The sequence below is a fragment of the Miniopterus natalensis genome, chromosome 5 (genome assembly GCF_054644295.1).
Source record: "Miniopterus natalensis isolate mMinNat1 chromosome 5, mMinNat1.hap1, whole genome shotgun sequence".
Lineage (NCBI taxonomy): Eukaryota > Metazoa > Chordata > Mammalia > Chiroptera > Miniopteridae > Miniopterus > Miniopterus natalensis.
This window is the reverse complement of record NC_142085.1, coordinates 17,182,785-17,201,097: the sequence shown is the minus strand read 5'-3', so window position 1 is coordinate 17,201,097 and position 18,313 is coordinate 17,182,785. Positions and strand designations below refer to the sequence as shown.

General features: G+C 36.1%; 1 protein-coding gene across 6 annotated transcripts in view; it reads left to right on the top strand.

Annotated features, from left to right (window-relative positions):
• Nucleotides 1–18,313, top strand: part of SUPT3H (SPT3 homolog, SAGA and STAGA complex component) — a 418,544-nt gene that overhangs the window by 258,937 nt on the left and 141,294 nt on the right. For all 6 annotated transcript variants that reach the window (XR_015714553.1, XM_087817428.1, XM_087817427.1 and 3 more), the window contains 3 exons: nt 283–369; nt 3,079–3,169; nt 11,979–12,118. Coding sequence is in view for 5 of the 6 variants with exons in the window: in XM_087817428.1 (XP_087673554.1) it covers nt 283–369; nt 3,079–3,169; nt 11,979–12,118 (318 nt within the window). In the remaining variant the exon portion in view is untranslated. The remainder of the gene's footprint in view (nt 1–282; nt 370–3,078; nt 3,170–11,978; nt 12,119–18,313) is intronic.

Sequence of the window (18,313 nt, the reverse complement as noted above, 5' to 3'; positions counted from 1 at the left end):
GCATTAATGCATTTCTGGAAGCTGCACATGATTTTTCTTTTGCATGAAAGAAATCAAGGATTTCTGTTTATTGTATCAGTTACAGGTGGGCTTATAAGTTAATTTAATTGCATTTTTATACCCTAAAACATAAGACATTTTACTTTTAAAAACAGTAATGTGATGGCTGGATTGTCCCCCCAAAATTTTAACTTTCAGTGTATTTGTCTTTCTTGAGACATCATGACTGTCATGTATTTAATTTAGATTATTGAGAAAAATTCCTATATTTTTTGTTGTTAGTTACAGCAAGCTGCTGAAGTTTCTCAGCTCCGGGGTGCAAGGGTAATATCTGCTGAAGATCTTCTGTTTTTGATGCGAAAAGATAAGGTAATACAAAAATGTTTTACTGAATTAAAATGCCATGTCTGGTGCTTAATTATACTTATGTGAGGAAACTAAATATCCTTGTTATATAGTTTTCAGATTGGAATCATAACTATTGAACTGCTATTGTAGTCTTCATAGTTTGCATGAAAAAATGGTTTACTATAAGAGAATTGATTTTTTTATAACATGGGCAAGGGCACGTGTGTAAAATAATGTTGACAATGAATTCTCACTTATCCATACACACCTATTCAGACATGTTCATTGCTATATAATATTCTTTAGATATTCACTGTTCTGATATGTGAGATATAACTGAGTGGCATATTTATTTTTATTCTAATTTTATACAGTATTACAGGCTTTCAGAGAGTAATATTTTTACCTTAAAATGCAAAGTTTATTCTATGACTAGTTTATATTAAATAGATAATCAAGATGTATATTCCAATAGCATACATATATACCATAATGTCTAGGGTTTTTATATGTAAAGATCTGCTTTTTTTATTCTTTGAATACTGGTATAAGAATATCTAAGCTGGTATTTACATGTCTAATTTTGTCATAACTCTCTTCCATGAATACTAGTTGAAAATATTTTATAAAATTTTACGTTTTATTACGTTTCATCTAAAAGTTACCTGTAAAAAACTGAATCAGTGTGTTATGGCAGATGCTCTCGCAAGGGAGCGAGCCACTGCCCCTGGCTTTTCCTGGCCTTTGAATTCCTTGCCGGTTCCTCTGCCCCAGGTTCCTGTGCCTGCGGCTCTGCTTGTCACCAAGCGCTTCCCGTCTGACCTTTCGGGTAAACTTTCGGCTCATTAAGGCCCAGACAGGATGAGAGAGAGAAGAGATGTCTTCACTTTCAAGAAGCTATAACCTAGTTTAGAAAACCAGTATGATTTAGTCGAAAGAGGCATTTTAAGACTCAGAGAATGTTAAGATTATGTGACTAGATGTAGAGGCCGTAGGACTTTTCGAAGCGGGGGTTTCTGCCCGGGTGAGGCTCAGGCACTTATATGCAGAATGGACCCAATGCAGGAGAACTGACCGGACTCGGGTGGAGTGATCAGGACAAAGTGTGATGCCTGCGAGGCCCTGGAAGTGGGTAGGAGGGGAGAGGCCAGAGGCACGGCGCAGAGTGAAAGCCTGCAGGCTGGGTGACCTCCTGACCTTGGAGGGCGAGGGAGGAGGCCAGGGCGCTGTGAGGACCCGGCCGAAGCGCTGCCGGCTCCCTGGAAGGCAGCTGGGGAACTGGAGTTCGCAGGACACCTCTAGGCAGTTCTTCTTTTTCACTGACAGAGGTAGAGAGGCAAGCGCGAGAAATCCAGCCGCGCTGGCACGCTCGCCTGCCTCTGGGGGCAAGTCGGTTTAAAATCGTGCTGGAGCTCCAGGAGCAGGTGCTGCCTGACAGCGCCCGCCCCTGCCCCTGCCCCTGCCCCTGCCCCTGCCCCTGCCCCTGCCCCCGCCCCCGCCCCCGCCCCGCCCCCGCCCGGAGGGCGCTCAGCCCGCACCCTCCTAGCACCAGGGACAAAGCCCCAACGGGATAGCTGTCGCTCTCACCTTCCTCCCCAAGACAGTAATTTGATTTATATGCTGATATGCTCCGGACAGGATTTAAAGTAGTTTAATAGATGTAATAGAAGACAAAATAAGATCTATAATACCGAATGGAACCCACAAAAAGAAAGGCAGGGCAGCAGAGGCCCTGCTTCCGCTCACCGGGGTCCGCCCACGCGGGGCTGAGTGCGGGGCGTGCTGCTGCCCCCGGCAGCCTGCGCCCTCCAGCAGCTGGGAGGCCGCGCTCTACTTACTTGCTAAGTAAGGAAACAGGGCCAAAGGTTCTCTTCTCTTCTGTCGCTGGCCCTGCTAAACTCTAGTTGTAAAACGAATTTTAACCTCGATTTCCCTATGTGTAAAAAAGAGATGATTATAGTTGTCTATATCTCAGGGCTACTGAAAATATCAAGGAAAATGCATGTAAAAGAGCTCTGTAAAATGCACTAGGTTTCAGCTCTGACTGGGAATCTTAACCTTGAAGGTCAAGAACCAGTAATAATGCATTCTAAGTGTAAGCACACAACAAAGTACAAAGTATTATCAGTTACTTTTCGAGCTAAGCAGTATTCTGGCCTTCTAATAAACCTAAGGAAAGCCGTCATTAAGACCCAACTATCATTAATCAGCTTTGAGTTTCATAAAAATATGTTTCTCATATTACTGACTGTTTTCCAGAAATATAAACCATAAGCCAGCTCTTCTAAATAAAATAAAAGATTCTCAGAGAATAAAAAACAATAAAAAGAAGAGTACATGCCTTTTTAAAGCAGTTGTTACAAACTCCTTGTCTAGATTGTTTTTATAAATCATATAAAAAAGTAAAATAGCTTACTATGAAGAGTGTGATATTTATCACAGTCTTCAGAAAGAATTTAAAACTTTTTGTAAGACCAAAATATAAAGGTAATTACTGTGACTCTGGAGCATCTGGATACTTGTAAATGAAAAGTGCTTTAAAAATACTTGTGTTTCAGCTTTTATGTTTCACTTGATGACTACATTTATTTATCACGTAGTATTATGCTGAGAATCGGTGTATTTTCCCCAGTGGCTGGGGTACTGCTTATTAAATTTAGTTATCATAGTCTTTACTCAGTAAAGTGAATATATGTATAAAGTGTCTTACTGATTTCATATTTTTAATAGAAAAAACTTAGAAGACTGCTAAAATACATGTTTTTCCGAGACTACAAATCAAAGATTGTCAAAGGCATCGACGAGGATGATCTTCTCGAAGGTAATCTAAACGAAATGCTAGACCAAGAACAGCGACACACGTATGCTGGGCCTCACGTTCACGCAGTGTTGAAGTAGACAGTCCCGTCAGTGTAGAATATATGTACTTCTGTTAAATAATGTATTTAGAAATTAACTAAATTTTTACTTGGCAGCTAAATCTTATGATTTTCTACTTATGTGACTTAATAGTAATCTGGTATTTCAGTCCTTTCTTCTAATATTATGACCTGCTTTACATCAGAATATCATGAAACTAAGAAAATTGTGTGAATTCAAAACATTGTTTTAGCAAGCATAATTTTTTTGTTGTAGATGTAGAGAGCCAGAACTATTATGTCTTTTAAATTAATACAAATGGATTTTTGTTAATTTATTATAGAAAGTATCTGATAGGTCTTAACGATGTAGTCACCTCATTTTAGTGTATATTTCTATGCTGTTTGAACTCTAATAAAAAGCCTAACACAGAGTAGAAAAATTTCCTTATCAGATTTTCCAACTCAATTACCCATTCTGTGATATTTAGAAACAATATTAATGTTGCAGAATCTAACAATGCTAAGCTGAAAATAGATAATTAGTAAACAATGCTTATTGAATCAAAATAAATACAGTTGACCCTTGAACAACATGGATTTGAATTGTGGGTCCACTTATGTGCAGATTTTTTCACTAAGTACTGTAAATGTATTTTCTCTTAAGATTTCCTTAATAATGTTTTCTTTCTCTAGCTTTCTTTATTGTAAGGATGCAGTATATAATACATATAATGTACAAAATATGTATTAATCATCTATTTATGTTATGAGTAAGGCTTCCAGTCAGCAGTAGGCTATTAATAGTTAAGTTTGGGAGGAGTCAGAAGTGACACATGGATTTTTGACTGAGCCATGTTTGGCACCCCTAACCCTTGAATTGTTCAAGGTTCAGTGTATGTTCTGTTTTTAGAAATAACTCATATATTTTGGATTGAAAAATGTCACTGCATAGTGGTATTTGTTGCTGATACATATATTGAAAAAGTAAGTAAACTAACTCTACTGAACTAAGAATTCTAGAAGATCACTCAAAACCAACTAAAGAATTAACAGACTTTGAAAGAGAACTGCTTTCATTTACCCTCAACAAGTCAGCAGTATAACAGCCACGAAAAAAACAGTTCTGATCAAATGTTTAAACAATGTTGCCTATTTAATATTCCTGAAATCCTCACAGAACTTAATTCCTGGGAAATAGTTCTCCAGATGAATTTAAATGTTCCTTTTTATGGAGAGCATAAAGAATACAGACTTGAAGCAAAATATGCTTGAATTTCAATTAATCCCAGTTCTCTGCTTTCTCTCTGTATGATGTTGAGGGTCAGTTTTTTCATGTACAAGTCAGAAAATTATACCACTTGCCATGTGGAATTATGAGATTTCAACATAGTATATGAAAGGCACCTGATACATTCCTGCCACTGAATAAATGATAGTTGCTAATACCATGCTTTGAACACCAAGATGCTCAGAGTGGTGAGACTAGTATTCAGTTGCACTAACATCATAATATTAGTTCCCTGTCCTCTCTTATCTATTTCAAATCTTTCCTCTTTATATTCACTTAAATTTTCTAATTTTGCGTGTCTTATATAAAATTTTTTAAAGAGTTGACATAATAGTTTAAATAGTTGGCAGGAGGTCAGCATCTCTCATATCCTCTGGCTCGACGTTGCACAAGCTGTATTCTAAGTAAGCATAACTAAATGGACTGGAACTTCCTCTCATCCTCTATTCATAGGGAAGTTGTACCCCAGACATATTAGGCTGAGAATACTGGGCCCTGGTTGCCCCCACCCTAGCTTTCTCATAGGAAGTAAAGATCCATGTCTAAAGGGACAAGCCTAAAAGACAAAGGGCTCCCATCCTTGACCAACTCCCCACTCTTAGATCCAGAAGAGTCTTTCGAGGAGAAGCTGATAGCTGCTTCCATCCCCAGAAGGAAAGGCAGGACTTCATAAGAAGATAACTCTGCAGCCCAGCATTATTTAGATCATTCTGTGGAGCAATTTATGTTCAAGAGTATTAACAAAAGGGGACTATTTGCAACAAAGCAGGTAAACAGCAGTGGCGTTCCTAGTGGTGAGCAATTAAGAGGAGACTGGTAGATTCTTAATTCCAGCTATAACAAGCATGAACAGGTCATAAGCTGAAAGTTTAACAGAGGAAATGAAGGAAAGAGACAGATAAGAGGAGTCTTCTGGGGTCAGAGCAAAACTTAAAAGCTGACAATACCTTGACTCTGCAAAGGGGCCCAACATTATTTAGATCATTCTGTGGAGCAATCTGTGTTCAAGAGTATTAACAAAAGCAATAGAGCAGTCAGCCAGGAATTAGTAGAAGTGAACAGCTAGCTGTATATGACAGCAGTAGAGCCAGACCAGCCAGTAACTTAATGGAGAGATCAGGAAAAGTGAAAGCCAAAAGAGAAACTAACTAAAATCAGTCATCCCTGGTAACTGAGAAGACTGTTTGCATGCCCAAGGCTGTGCCCTCTGAGGAGCAACTTCTGAGACTACGCACTGTGAAGGAAAGAGATTTTATTGAACTAGTGCAGCCAAGTCACTAAACAAATAAACAAGCAAGCAATGACAACAAGCCCCAGGAAGGGGAGGGAAATATTATCTAAGTTGATGCAATAGACTACCTAAAATGTCCATTTTCAACAGCAGCAACAACAGAATACTAGATACGCGAAGAAACAGGTATGTGTGATCCCTAAAAGCAGCGGGATGAGGTGACGGGGAGAGGATCAGACAACACAAAAGGCCCAGATGCTGGACTTAGGAGACAGAAATGTCAAAATACCTTTTATAAACATGTTCAAGAACTAAAGGATGCCTGTTTAAAGAACAGGAGAAGATATGATTACAGTATTTTGCAAAATAGAGAATTTCAATAAAAAGATAGAAATTATAAAAAGAAGCTAATGGAAATTCTGGAATTGAAAAATATAATAACCAAAATGAAAAATTCAGTAGAGGGACTCAATGGTAACTTTGAACTAACAGAAGAAAAAAAATCAGTGAACTAGAACAGATTGTTAAAGATTATGCAATATGAAGTACAAAGAGAAAAAAAAATGAAAGAAAATTAAAAGAGCTTCAGAGAAATATGAGACACCATTAAGTGAGCCAACATATACATAATGGGACTACCAGAGGGTAAGAATAGAGGAAAAAAGAACAGAAAAATATTCAAATAAATAATGATGGAAAACTTCCCAACTTTGATGAAAACTATTAATCTATACATCCAAAGAGCTTAACAAGGCCCAAGTAGGATGAACACATAGAAATCCACACTCAGACACATTCTAGTAGAAATGTTGAAAGGCAAAGAGAAATTCATGAAAGCCACAAGAATAAAGTACCTCATCACATACAAGAGAATCCTAACAATATTATTAACAGCTGACTTCTCATTAACAATATAGGTCAGATAGTAGTATGATTACATATTCAAAATGCTGAAAGAAAAAATGTAAACCAAGAAAAATATTCAGCAAAACTATCTTTCAAAAATGAAGGCATAGCCCTGGCAGTTGATTGAGCTTCGTCCCATGCATCAAAGGGTCACTGGTTCGATTCCAGGTTGGGGCACATGCCCGGGTTTCGGGCTTGATCCCCAGTGCAGGAGGCAGCCTATCAATGTTTCTCTCTCTTTTTCCCTCTCTCTTTCTTCCTCCCTCCTTCTCCCTTTCTCTTTCTCTAAAATCAGTTAAAAAAAAAAAAAGGTAAAAATGAAGGCAAAATAAAGATATTTCCAGATAAACAAAAAGAGGGAATTTCTTGCTAGCAGACTCATATAAAAACTGCTAAAGGAAGTTCTTCAGGCTGAAAGCAATTTGCACCAGATAACAATTTGAATCCACATCCCCACACACAAGAAAAGAACACCTGTAAAGATAATTCTGTAGGTAAATATGAGACAATATAATTGCATATTTATTTTTCTTCTCAGCTGATTTAAAAATAGTTGTATAAAGCAATATCTATATTTATAATGTGTCTATAACATGTAGATATGTAATATATTTGACACTAACAACAGTCGGTGGTAACAAAGCTCTTTGGGAATAAGGAGTGACACAAGATGGTTGCTCAAATTACAAAAAAAAGTGAAAAGAAACAGACTTGGTAAATAAAATGGTTGGTATAATCAGTTCTATAGATATTTACTTTCTTTTCTATAAAAACTGAAATATAAAATCTGAGTAGACCTATGATAAACAAAGAGTTTGAATTAGTAATTTAAAAACTTCCTCCAAAGAAATACCCATGCCCAGATGATTGCACTGATGAATTCCACAAAATGTTTAAAGAACAATTAATCCTAATACTTTCCCAAGTCTAAAAGTTTATTACTACCCTGATACAAAATCCATTCAAAGAAATCACAAGGGAAAAAAAACAAAAAAAGACAAAACTATGGAGTAATGTCTTTTTGAAATCGATGCAAGAATTCTCAACAGAATTCTAGTAAACCAAGTCCAGCAACATCTAAAAAGTATACACCATGTCCAAGTGGGCTTTATCCCAGAAATGGGAGATTGGTTTAAATGGAAAAAACAATTTGTGTAATTCATCATATTATTAACATAAAGGTCGAAAACCACATGATCATCTTAATAAATGCAGAAAAATCATTTGAAAAAAATCCACCAGGAAATTCAAGAGGAGGGAAAACTCCCAAGCTCTTTTTATGAGGCCAGTATCATCCTAATCCCAAAACCAGATAAAGACACTACAAAGAAACAAAATTACAGACCAATATCCCTGGTGAACATAGATGCCAAAATCCTCAACAACATACTAGCAAACCAGATCCATCAATACATTAAAAAGATCATACACTACAACCAAGTTGGATTTATTCCAGGATGCAAGGCTGGTATAATATTTGCAAGTCAATAAATGTGATACATCATATAAACAAAATGAAGGAAAAAAACCATATGATCATATCAATAGCTGCAGAAAAAGCATTCAACAAAATCCAACACCCATTTTTAATAAAAAGTCTCAGCAAAGTGGGAATATAGGGATCATACCTCAACATAATAAAGGCCATATATGACAGACCTACAGCCAACCTTATACTCAGTGGGCAAAAACTAAAACCATTTCCCTTAAAAACAAGAACAAGACAGGGTTGTCTCCTTTCACCACTCATTCAGCATGGTACTGGAAGTCCTTACCACAGCCATCAGACAGGAGAAAACATAAAAGGCATCCGAATTAGAAAGGAGGAAGTAAAACTCATTATTCACAGATGACATGATATTGTACATAGAAAACTCTAAAGACTCCACCAAAGTACTACTAGATTTGATAAATGAATTTGGGAAGATAGCTGGATACAAAATTAACATTCGAGAATCAATGGCATTTTTGTACACCAACAATGAACTCTTAGGAAGAGAAAGTAAAAAAACAATACCATTTACCATTGCAACTAAAAAAATTAAATACCTAGGAATAAACTTAACCAAGGATGTAAAAGACCTGTACTCGGAAAACTACAGGACACTGAAAAAAGAAATAGAGAAAGATATAAACAAGTAGAAGAATATACCATGTTCATGGATTGGAAGGATTAATGTCATTAAAATGTCCTACCCAAAGCAATCGATAGATTCAATACAATCCCTATTAAAATACCAACAGCATATTTTGCAGAGTTAGAACAAATGTTCCAAAAATTTATATGGAGCCAAAAAAGATCCAGAATAGCCCCAGCCATCTTGAGAAAGAAGAACAGAGTTGGAGGGATCACTTTACCCGATATCAAACTATACTACAAAGCCATTGTAATCAAAACAGCCTGGTATTGGTACAACAACAGACATATAGATCAGTGGAACAGAGCAGAGACCCCAGAAATAGACCCACACCATTATGGTCAGTTAATATTTGACAAAGGAGGCAAGAGCATCCAATGGAGTAAAGACAGTCTCTTCAATAAATGGTGTTGGGAAAATTGGACAGGTACATGCAAAAAATGAAACTAGATCACCAACTTCATACACAAGAATAAATTCAAATGGATAAGATTTAAATGTAAGTTGCAAAACCATAAAAATCCTAGAAGAAACATAGGCAGGAAAGTCACAGACATCTCACGTAGTAGAATTTTCAGCAATACATCTCCTAGGGCAGGAGAAACAAAAGAAAAAGTAAACATATGGGACTACATCAAACTAAAAAGCTGCTGCACAGCAAAAGAAATCAGCCTCAAAATACAAAAACTCCATGGTATGGGAGAACATATTTGCCAAGGATGTATCTGATAAAGGGCTAATTTCCAAAGTGCTCAAAAAACTCATACAACTCAACAAGAGGAAGACAATCCAGTTAAAAAATGAGCAAAGGACCTGAATAGCCACTTCTCCAAAGAGGACATACAGATGGCCAAGAGACATATAAAAAGATGCTCAATGTCACTAATCATCAGAGAGATGCAAATTAAAACAGTAATGAGGTATCACCACACACCTGCCAGAATCGCTACCATCAACAAATCAACAAATGACACATGCTGGTGAAGATGTGGAGAGAGGGGAACCCTCGTGCACTGCTGGTGGGAGTGCAGACTGGTGCAGCCACTACGGGGAACAGTATGGAGGTTCCTCAAAAAATTAAAAATGGAACTGCCTTTTCACCCAGTGATCCCGCCTCTAGGAGTATATCCTGAGAATCCTGAAACACCAATCAGAAAGAACTTATGCACCCTTATGTTGATAGCAGTGCATTTTACAATAGCTATGATCTGGAAACAGCCCAAGTGCCCATCAGTAGATGAGTGGGTAAAAAAGCTGTGGGACATTCATGCCATGGAATACTATGCAGCTGTAAAGAAGAAGGATCTCGTACCCTTTGGGACAGTATGGATGGACCTGGAGAATATTATGCTAAGCAAAATAAGCCAGGCAGAGAAAGCCAAACATCACATGATCTCACTTATATGTGGAATCTAAAGAATATAATAAACTGATGAAAAAAATAGATTCAGTGACATAGAAGCACGGAACAGGCTGATGAATCTCGGAGGTGAGGTAGGGGTGGGTGGGTAGAGATTAACCAAAGGATTTATATGCATATATTCGTAACCCATGGACACAGACAATAGTGTGGTGAAGGCCTGGTGCAGGGAGTAGGTGTGGGGTGGAAGGAGTCAATGGGAGAAGAAGGGGACATCTGTAATACTTTCGACGAAAAAGATAAATTTTTTTAAAAATCCAAAAGCCTTTTGTTTTTGTTTCTGTTGTATTTTTGTTTTAATTTTTTACTTTTTTTAAATTTTTCAAATGTTTTTAGTTACAGTTTACAGTCAGTATTATTAATTTCAGGTGTACAGCATAGTGGTTAGACAATGATATAGTTTACCAAGTGTTCGCCCTGATATTTCCAATACCCACTGGAAATACATAGTTATTACATATGCAATATTACTGACTTTGCATCCCCATGACTATTTTGTAACTACCAATCTGTACACAGTCGCTTCACCTTTTTCACAGCTGTCTTGTGCCTTTTCTTAGAAGGGCACTAATCACATTCATGAAGGCTCCTTCCTCATGACTTAATTACCTTCCAAAGTCTTTACCTCAAAATACCATCACACCAGGGATTAGGTTTCAACATAGGAATTGTAGAGGGGACACTCAGTGACCTCTGTCAGACTGAGGAAGTCCCCTTCTCTTCCTAGTTTGTTGAGCGTTCCTCTCATGAAATACTGTTGGATTGGGGCAGTTAAATCATGAGGGAGGAGCCTTCACGAATGGAATTTGTGCCCTTCTAGAAGAAGCACACGTGAGGTGGCTTGATTCACTCGGCTCTCCACTGTGTGAGGACACGCGAAGATTGCCGTCTGCAATCCGGGAAGCCGTCCCTCAGCGGACACCAGGTCTACCCGCACCTGGTCTTGGCCTTCCCAGCCTCCAGAACTATAAGAAAGAAATATTCGGTTCTTAGCCATCCAGTCTATGGTATATTTATTATAGCAGCCCAAACTGACCAAGACAGCCATCTATGAAAAACTCGCAGCTAACATTGTACTTAATGGTGAAAAACTGGATGCTTTCACCTAAGGTGTGTGGGGTATCTTTGTCTGGTATAAAGATCTTTATCACATTACAGAACAATCCGGTTTTCTCACTGATTCACTCGCTAATTCACACTGATCTTTTAGTGCATTGGACTGTATTAATTACCTATTGCAATATTACTGTCTTTCCTGACCCTTCGTAATAACTTTCTCTGAGTCGTGTTTTGCTTTTCAATAAGTCTGAGAGTTTTATCTCTTAAAAGAAAAAGAATAAGGTGTCATCCTTTTCATTTTAAATGTGTTGCCACAGCAACGTACAGAATAATCTCTTAATTTCCTCTCTCTTGCAATGTTATTTTTTTTTATGTCTTAGTTTTTATTTTCTTAATTAGGCCTGCTATAGCGAGATTGTTTTCCAAATCTGAGAGCCTTTTCTGTCTGGTTGAGTTTTTTTTTGGTAAGGAATTTTAATCAGTCCATTCACACTTATTGTGATAATCGATAATTCGGTTTTATTCTCTCAGTCTTATTAAATGAATAAATTATTTAATTCTGTAAGACTTACACTTTTATTTTGGATGCAGATATTCTCCTTTTAAAAATTATTTTGAGAGAATTCTAATTCTGAATTTCCTATTTAGGATTTAATACATGTAATGATTGGTGCTGCTATAACCTTATTAAACAAATTTCTTTTTTCTTTCCTTTATCTCCATGAAGACAAATTGAGTGGCAGTAATAATGCAAACAAAAGACAAAAAATCGCTCAAGACTTTCTCAACTCTATTGACCAAACAGGAGAACTCTTGGCAATGTTTGAAGATGGTGAAATTGATGAAGTTAAACAAGAAAGAATGGAGGTATATAGTTCATTCTTCACATTTTACATTAAGGAATAGCATTCCAGTTAGCAGTGCCTGTGCTGTTTGGTTCTATTATTATGTTCTTTAAATGTTGTCTGAAATGCCCCACTCAGTGGTTTCATGTCTGAAGGCAGCGCTGTGCAGTGGAGTGGCCTGGAGAGGGTGTCAGGCTCTGCCTTCAGAGTTGACATGGAGAGACCACCAGTTTCCTGCCTCTTTCCTCCTTTGAATATCAATAGATTTCCCTCAGCTTCCTTCCTTTTTTTAGGATCTTACTTTTACTGATATTATTTGATTCCTTAAAAGTTAATTCATGATTACATACTTACTTATTTTTTGTTCCAAATATCTAGTTAGCTTTGTGGGCAAAGGTAATTCTTAACTGCATTTGCATTGGCATACGGCGTGAAGACCTGTTTTCAGGCTGTAGTTCCAGGCTGTGGTTGGACTCACTGGCTAAGGTAGAATCCAGGGCAATCACAGGCTTTCTATCACTGTGACACCAAGCTAGTGACATGTGTTTGGACTCCTTGGATATATTTTCACAATGAATATGAAAATTGTATGCCTTCTATTTACCTTAGCTTATCTATTCATAAAATTGTTTCCTTAAATACTCTGGGAAAATAAAAGTAATGATTGATTTCATCTGAGCGCCATTCAGAATACAAGGTGTTATTCTTATCCTTCTTCTTATACTTTTACATGTAAAAAAACCCTCCATTTCCCCTTTCTCTTTAAATTAGGCAAGAGAGGTAATTTCAGAGCTCTAAAAGATCGTGCTAAGTACCCACTTTATCATAGTCTCTGTGCATGCTAAGAATATAATTATTTCATGTTAAATTTTGGAGGAAGTCCAATAGACATACATGGTTTATAAACTTTAACAGCCTTCTTTAAAGAATTAGTATACTTAGATCATGAACTGTGATCTAAAGGCAGTGTTCTTCTTAGGTATCAATTACCTTAGAAATGTGTGGTTATCTTGGTTTGGGACAACGGCAAATGGTTTTAGTTCAACTTCGCCTTGGGCCAAAAACATGCTAAGTTGTCCCATGCAGATGATAAACATATATTTCTGATGTCATTATGGCCTAAACAGGATATGATTGTTTAGTGGCATGGTTTCACTTATGACAGAGAGCAAATATTGTTTATGCTTTATTTTTTAAACATTTTTATATTATACAAATGGGCATGAAGAAAGATTCATTAAGGAAGGACTCTACATAAAACATTAGTAAAATTGAACAAGTAGCTTTTCAGTCTCGATGGGAAAATCTCTGTCAACTTAGCCCATTGCCCAGAAGGGCATTCCACAATCAAGGAGGAGAGACGAAGTGGAGCGTGCTGTAACACTAAGCTCGTAATAGCAGGCTACTGTGGGCCTGGAAAAGTGGTGAGTCAGTAAGGTACGAGTTAAAGGCAGGAGGATATCTGGCAGTGCGGGGTAGGAAAAGCTTGGGAGCGAGTGCAGCTTATAGGCCTCTTTCCTGTAGCTGCATTATATATTACTTAGTGTTAGCCAGGGTAATGAAATATCAGTATTGATAAAAATAGTTACCGTGCAAGTCAGCTTCACCTATATAAAAAAAATTAGACTAGTAGTTTCTCTAAATAGTTACCGTGCAAGTCAGCTTCACCTATATAATAAAAATTAGACTAGTAGTTTCTCTAAGCTTTGTATCCTAACTTAAATCTTCTCTAACCAAGATTTAAAAAAAGAATAGTTTTGAGATTCTAGTCCTCCAAATAACACAGTCGAACAGAATAAAAAGTGCTGAACTCGTAGACATAACTGTAGACAGTAGAAAGTGGAACCGTTAAGAGCACAGGCCTTGCCTGCTTCTAATTTGACAGGTTATAGTTTCAAGCGTAAACCACAACTGTGGCAGTCCATATGAAACCACTTTGGACTCGCAGACTGCAATCTCTTGCTTTTAAAGTGCAGTAGAATAATCAGTCCTGGCATCACTCAGTGATTTAATTTTCCCCTAAGCATCACTTACGGTTGCAGAAACTTTGTTTACTACCTTCTCTCCTAGAATGTATGAAAATGGTAGAGACCTACCAGCAAAGCTTATTATTGTTTTTCTTTCTTTCTTCTCTTTTTCACTTAAATGTAATTTAGAAGAGAAAAAATTTTATAGACATAAAAACTCACTTGGGACCCTAGCTTTTTCTCAAAACATTGAGCAAGCATATAAAAAAATTGAGTTCTTTCCTATTTTTTTCTGCTGATTTCTGTGTGTGTCTGGCTTTGTATTCCACTGGTAATTTATTTCATTAATATTAAGTATTATGTGATTTTAAACATAACAGTGTCTGAATTTTTATATCCATTTCTACTTGCTGGTCCATCATCATGATAGTTAACTAATTCTACTACTTAGTTTTCTCCAGCACCAAATTTTTAACACAGAGCTGTGATCCACAGTCTCTGAAGATCCTTCTAAATTATCAAATAAAGATTAAAAAATAAATAATATTCAGAATTACTTTAGTGTATTTGAGAGACTGGAAAAAGAAGCAGGGAAATGGTAAGCATAATAATACATATAAATACAACTCCCCTCCAACCGCCTCTCATCCCCACTTAACCCCACCTCAGAGTGGCACAGGTGTGTTTACTAATTCTTACATTCTAAGTTGTGAGATCGAATCCACTAAATGGGGCCGTGTCAAGCCAAGGCCAAGAAAGGGTCACTAAAAGCTGCACTTGGATTTTCTTAACGGCGGAAGTGTGGTCACTCACAGAAGAGCCTTGCCTAAGACCCAGCTGCTCTACTGTGAAAGAACCTGAGGAGCTCAAGTTTATCATCAATCAAGTAAAATATCTGGTCTAATAAGCCATTAGGTTTGTGAAGAAGATATAAAAATAAATGCTAAAAATTTGGGTGAACTCTGCCTTCTCACTGATCCTCAAATTGAACAAAGTAAACAGGAGAACAAGGATTGGAGCTCACCAGAGAGAGCAGCTTTTAAACAGATGTGGTGCCAAAAATCCCCAGTGACTGTTTATCTTGTGTTTTTAAGTCAGAAGCCTAATGCTGAAGTCAAGAGAAAAAGCAGGATGGAATACATAAAATTTAAGGCAGCTTAAAAATGTTAAAAATTGACTTAAAATTGATTAAGATCCCAGGTGGCCATCTGAATTTAACCTAAAGTGACTGGCCGTAGATTTAAAAACACAAAGTTTCTCATAAAGGGTGACTGATCAGAGAAATCAAGTGTACCATTCAGTTATGCCGCAGGTATAATGATGGTCTTTGGTGGTTTTGAGTCCTGGTGGTAGAGTTTTTGGAGCTAAGGCGACTGGAAAACTCCCGGAAGGAGCCAGAGAGGTGGATGGCTGTGGAAGCGCTCCATCTTCTCTTGGTTTTGAAGTGCATTCTTTCTGCTATTCCTTTTTTCTACCTATCATGATTTTTTAAAGTTATAAAATAAAGTAAAATAAAATTCCCTTAAGAGTTCAAAAATATTATCTTAGATGAGATTTATCATAAAAGAAAAAAGGCTAATCCCAGTAAAATAAATATTTCCAGGTACCAAAAAAATTTAAAAGCTTGAGCTGAAAGCTTAAAAGGTTTTCACAAAGTTTAATATTTAAACGTATATACGATTAAAAATACAGAATTTATATACTAGAAAGCTATAGCTTAATGTATATGCATTATATACACAAATATGCATATATATTTACATACATATACTTTGCCTATATATGTGTGTGTATCCTATATCTGTAAGAACAGAAATATAATTTTACTAGATTTTTTTTTTAATATATCTTTATTAATTTCAGAGAGAAGAAAGGAGAGGAAGAGAGAGAGATAGAAACATCAATGATGAGAGAGTCATTGATCGAGCCCACAACCCGGGCATGTGCCCTGACCGGGAATCGAACCCTGATCGCCTGGATCCCAGGTCGATGCTCAACCGCTGAGCCACGCCCGGCCGAGCGTACTAGATTTTTTTAAAAGTAAAAACAGAGGATATCAAACTCAAATACTAGTGGTAGCAATATTAGTTCAGAGAAGAGGATTCAAGGGGGGAAGCTTTAAAATGGAACAAAGTCAGTAATTTATGTTACTGAAAGATGCAACTGAAACGTTCCAAGTGAAAGAGAAATGCGTTTGTTGTAGAGACTGGAACATACCATTCTCAGCATTTAACAGATTGACTTGGGGAAAAGTATTTTAATAAAATTTAAGTCTTACTAATAGATGTATATAAAACATTTTAGGAATGAGCAGCAGTTCTAAAATCTTACCCAGGTGCCTCCAAAGAGTCTATGGTGCCCTTTGGGGAAGGCGAGGAGAGGTTTGGCGGTGCTCTGCCCCCATCCTCTCCTTACACCTTCAACCAGAAGAAATCTGATTTCCTATAATGGATCTGTATTATCGCCGGGTCTGTATTATCAGTAAAGGAAGGTTCATTATTTTTTAATTGAAAATCATTGCAAAACACCATTATTTACCGGGCCTTGGGGAGTCTTTTTCACACAAACAGAATCCTAACTAATTGAAAATTTAAAAAGAAAAACAAACCATAGAAACAACTGATGGACCAATAACAAATCAATTAAAAAATTACAACCACAGCCTATTTAGATAATAACAGTAATGAGAATAGTACAAGTAAAATTTAATAAGTATGGACAAAGCTTTATTTAAAAGAGGCAACATTTTAGCTTTCAAACTTTTCATTATTAAATTGGGGAAATGGAAATAAAGTAAACATTCGACTAAAATTAGAAAATTTGCATCCAAATAAACAAAAAAATGTATATAAAAAATAAACTTATAAATTAATTTAAAAAAACAAATCATCAAATTTACCAATTTAAGAAATTCTTTGCAAAAATTAGAGCAAAGGTGGAATGAATTATGAAAAGTCTAAATAAGAAAAACAAAAAGAAAAGTGACTGCTGAAAACTGACAGTGAGTGAGAATATGGCCATGGAATGACAAATCAACCTCATTTAATTCTCTAATAAGATATATCTTGGTGGAATGATTTTTTTCCTAAGAAAATGTAAATGATTAGTTTTACTCAGTGGGAAGTAGAAAACCTAGATACATCAGTAACCTTGGAAGAAATGCTAAATGTTTTTTAAGGTATTATATCCTCAAAAGTTTCTTAATCTAAACTAGTTTATGGGAGAGCTCTTTTAAACATTTATAAGATAGTTAAATATGCTATATAAACCATCTCAGAGCATAGGAGAAAAGGAAAACTCATTAAATTTTACAAAGGAATGTAATATAATCTCACTTATGAATATGGATTCAGAAATCTTAAAATATTAGCAATTTTAATTTTGTTGCATATATGAGTGATGTACCAAGACCAAACAAGATTTTTTCATGAGTTCAAGTATGCTTCAATATTAGAAAATATATTACTGTTATGTACCAGATAACGAGGTCAGAGGAGAATATCAATGACTGTTTTAGTAGATGATTAAAAGACATTTGACAAAATTCACTTACTGATGTTTTTAGAAATTTTCAATAAATTAAAAATAGAAAAGTACCTCCATATTGTGGTAAAGAATATCTCATTCAAATGAACAGACATCATTATAATTTTAAAAATAATTTAAAACATAATTAACATTAAAAAATAATAACAGTTTCAGTAAATTCTAGAATGCCCGCTGTTACCCTTTTATTTGCCAGAGTTCAAGCTGCACTAGCCAGGAAAATAAAAGGCACAGCTATTGGTAGGACATAAAAATTAACACTATGTACAGATAATGTATATTTATTAGGTAGCTCTTGAGAATCAATCTAAAAACTATTAGAACATCATTGGGGAGATAAAGGGACATTTGTAATATTTTAAATAAAAAAATAATAAAATAATTTTTAAAATTTTAAAAATAAAATAAAACTATTAGAACAAATTAAAGTCTTCATTAAATCACATAGATACTTTAAAAACAGTAGTATCCCTCATATTTCAGTAATTGTAAATAAAAATAAGGAGAAAGATAATTCAATCAAATTAGTACAAGAAAAACTTTGCTGGAGGTAAACTTTATATTAACAAGAAATGAAGAGAAATATGGAAATATTACTTGATCATGTACCGAAGTATGAGGAGTGTTTTATGAAGCAAATTCAATAGGCTAGGGATTATGCAATAAAGAGTAGAATATAACCCTGCACAGTGTCCACAAAATCT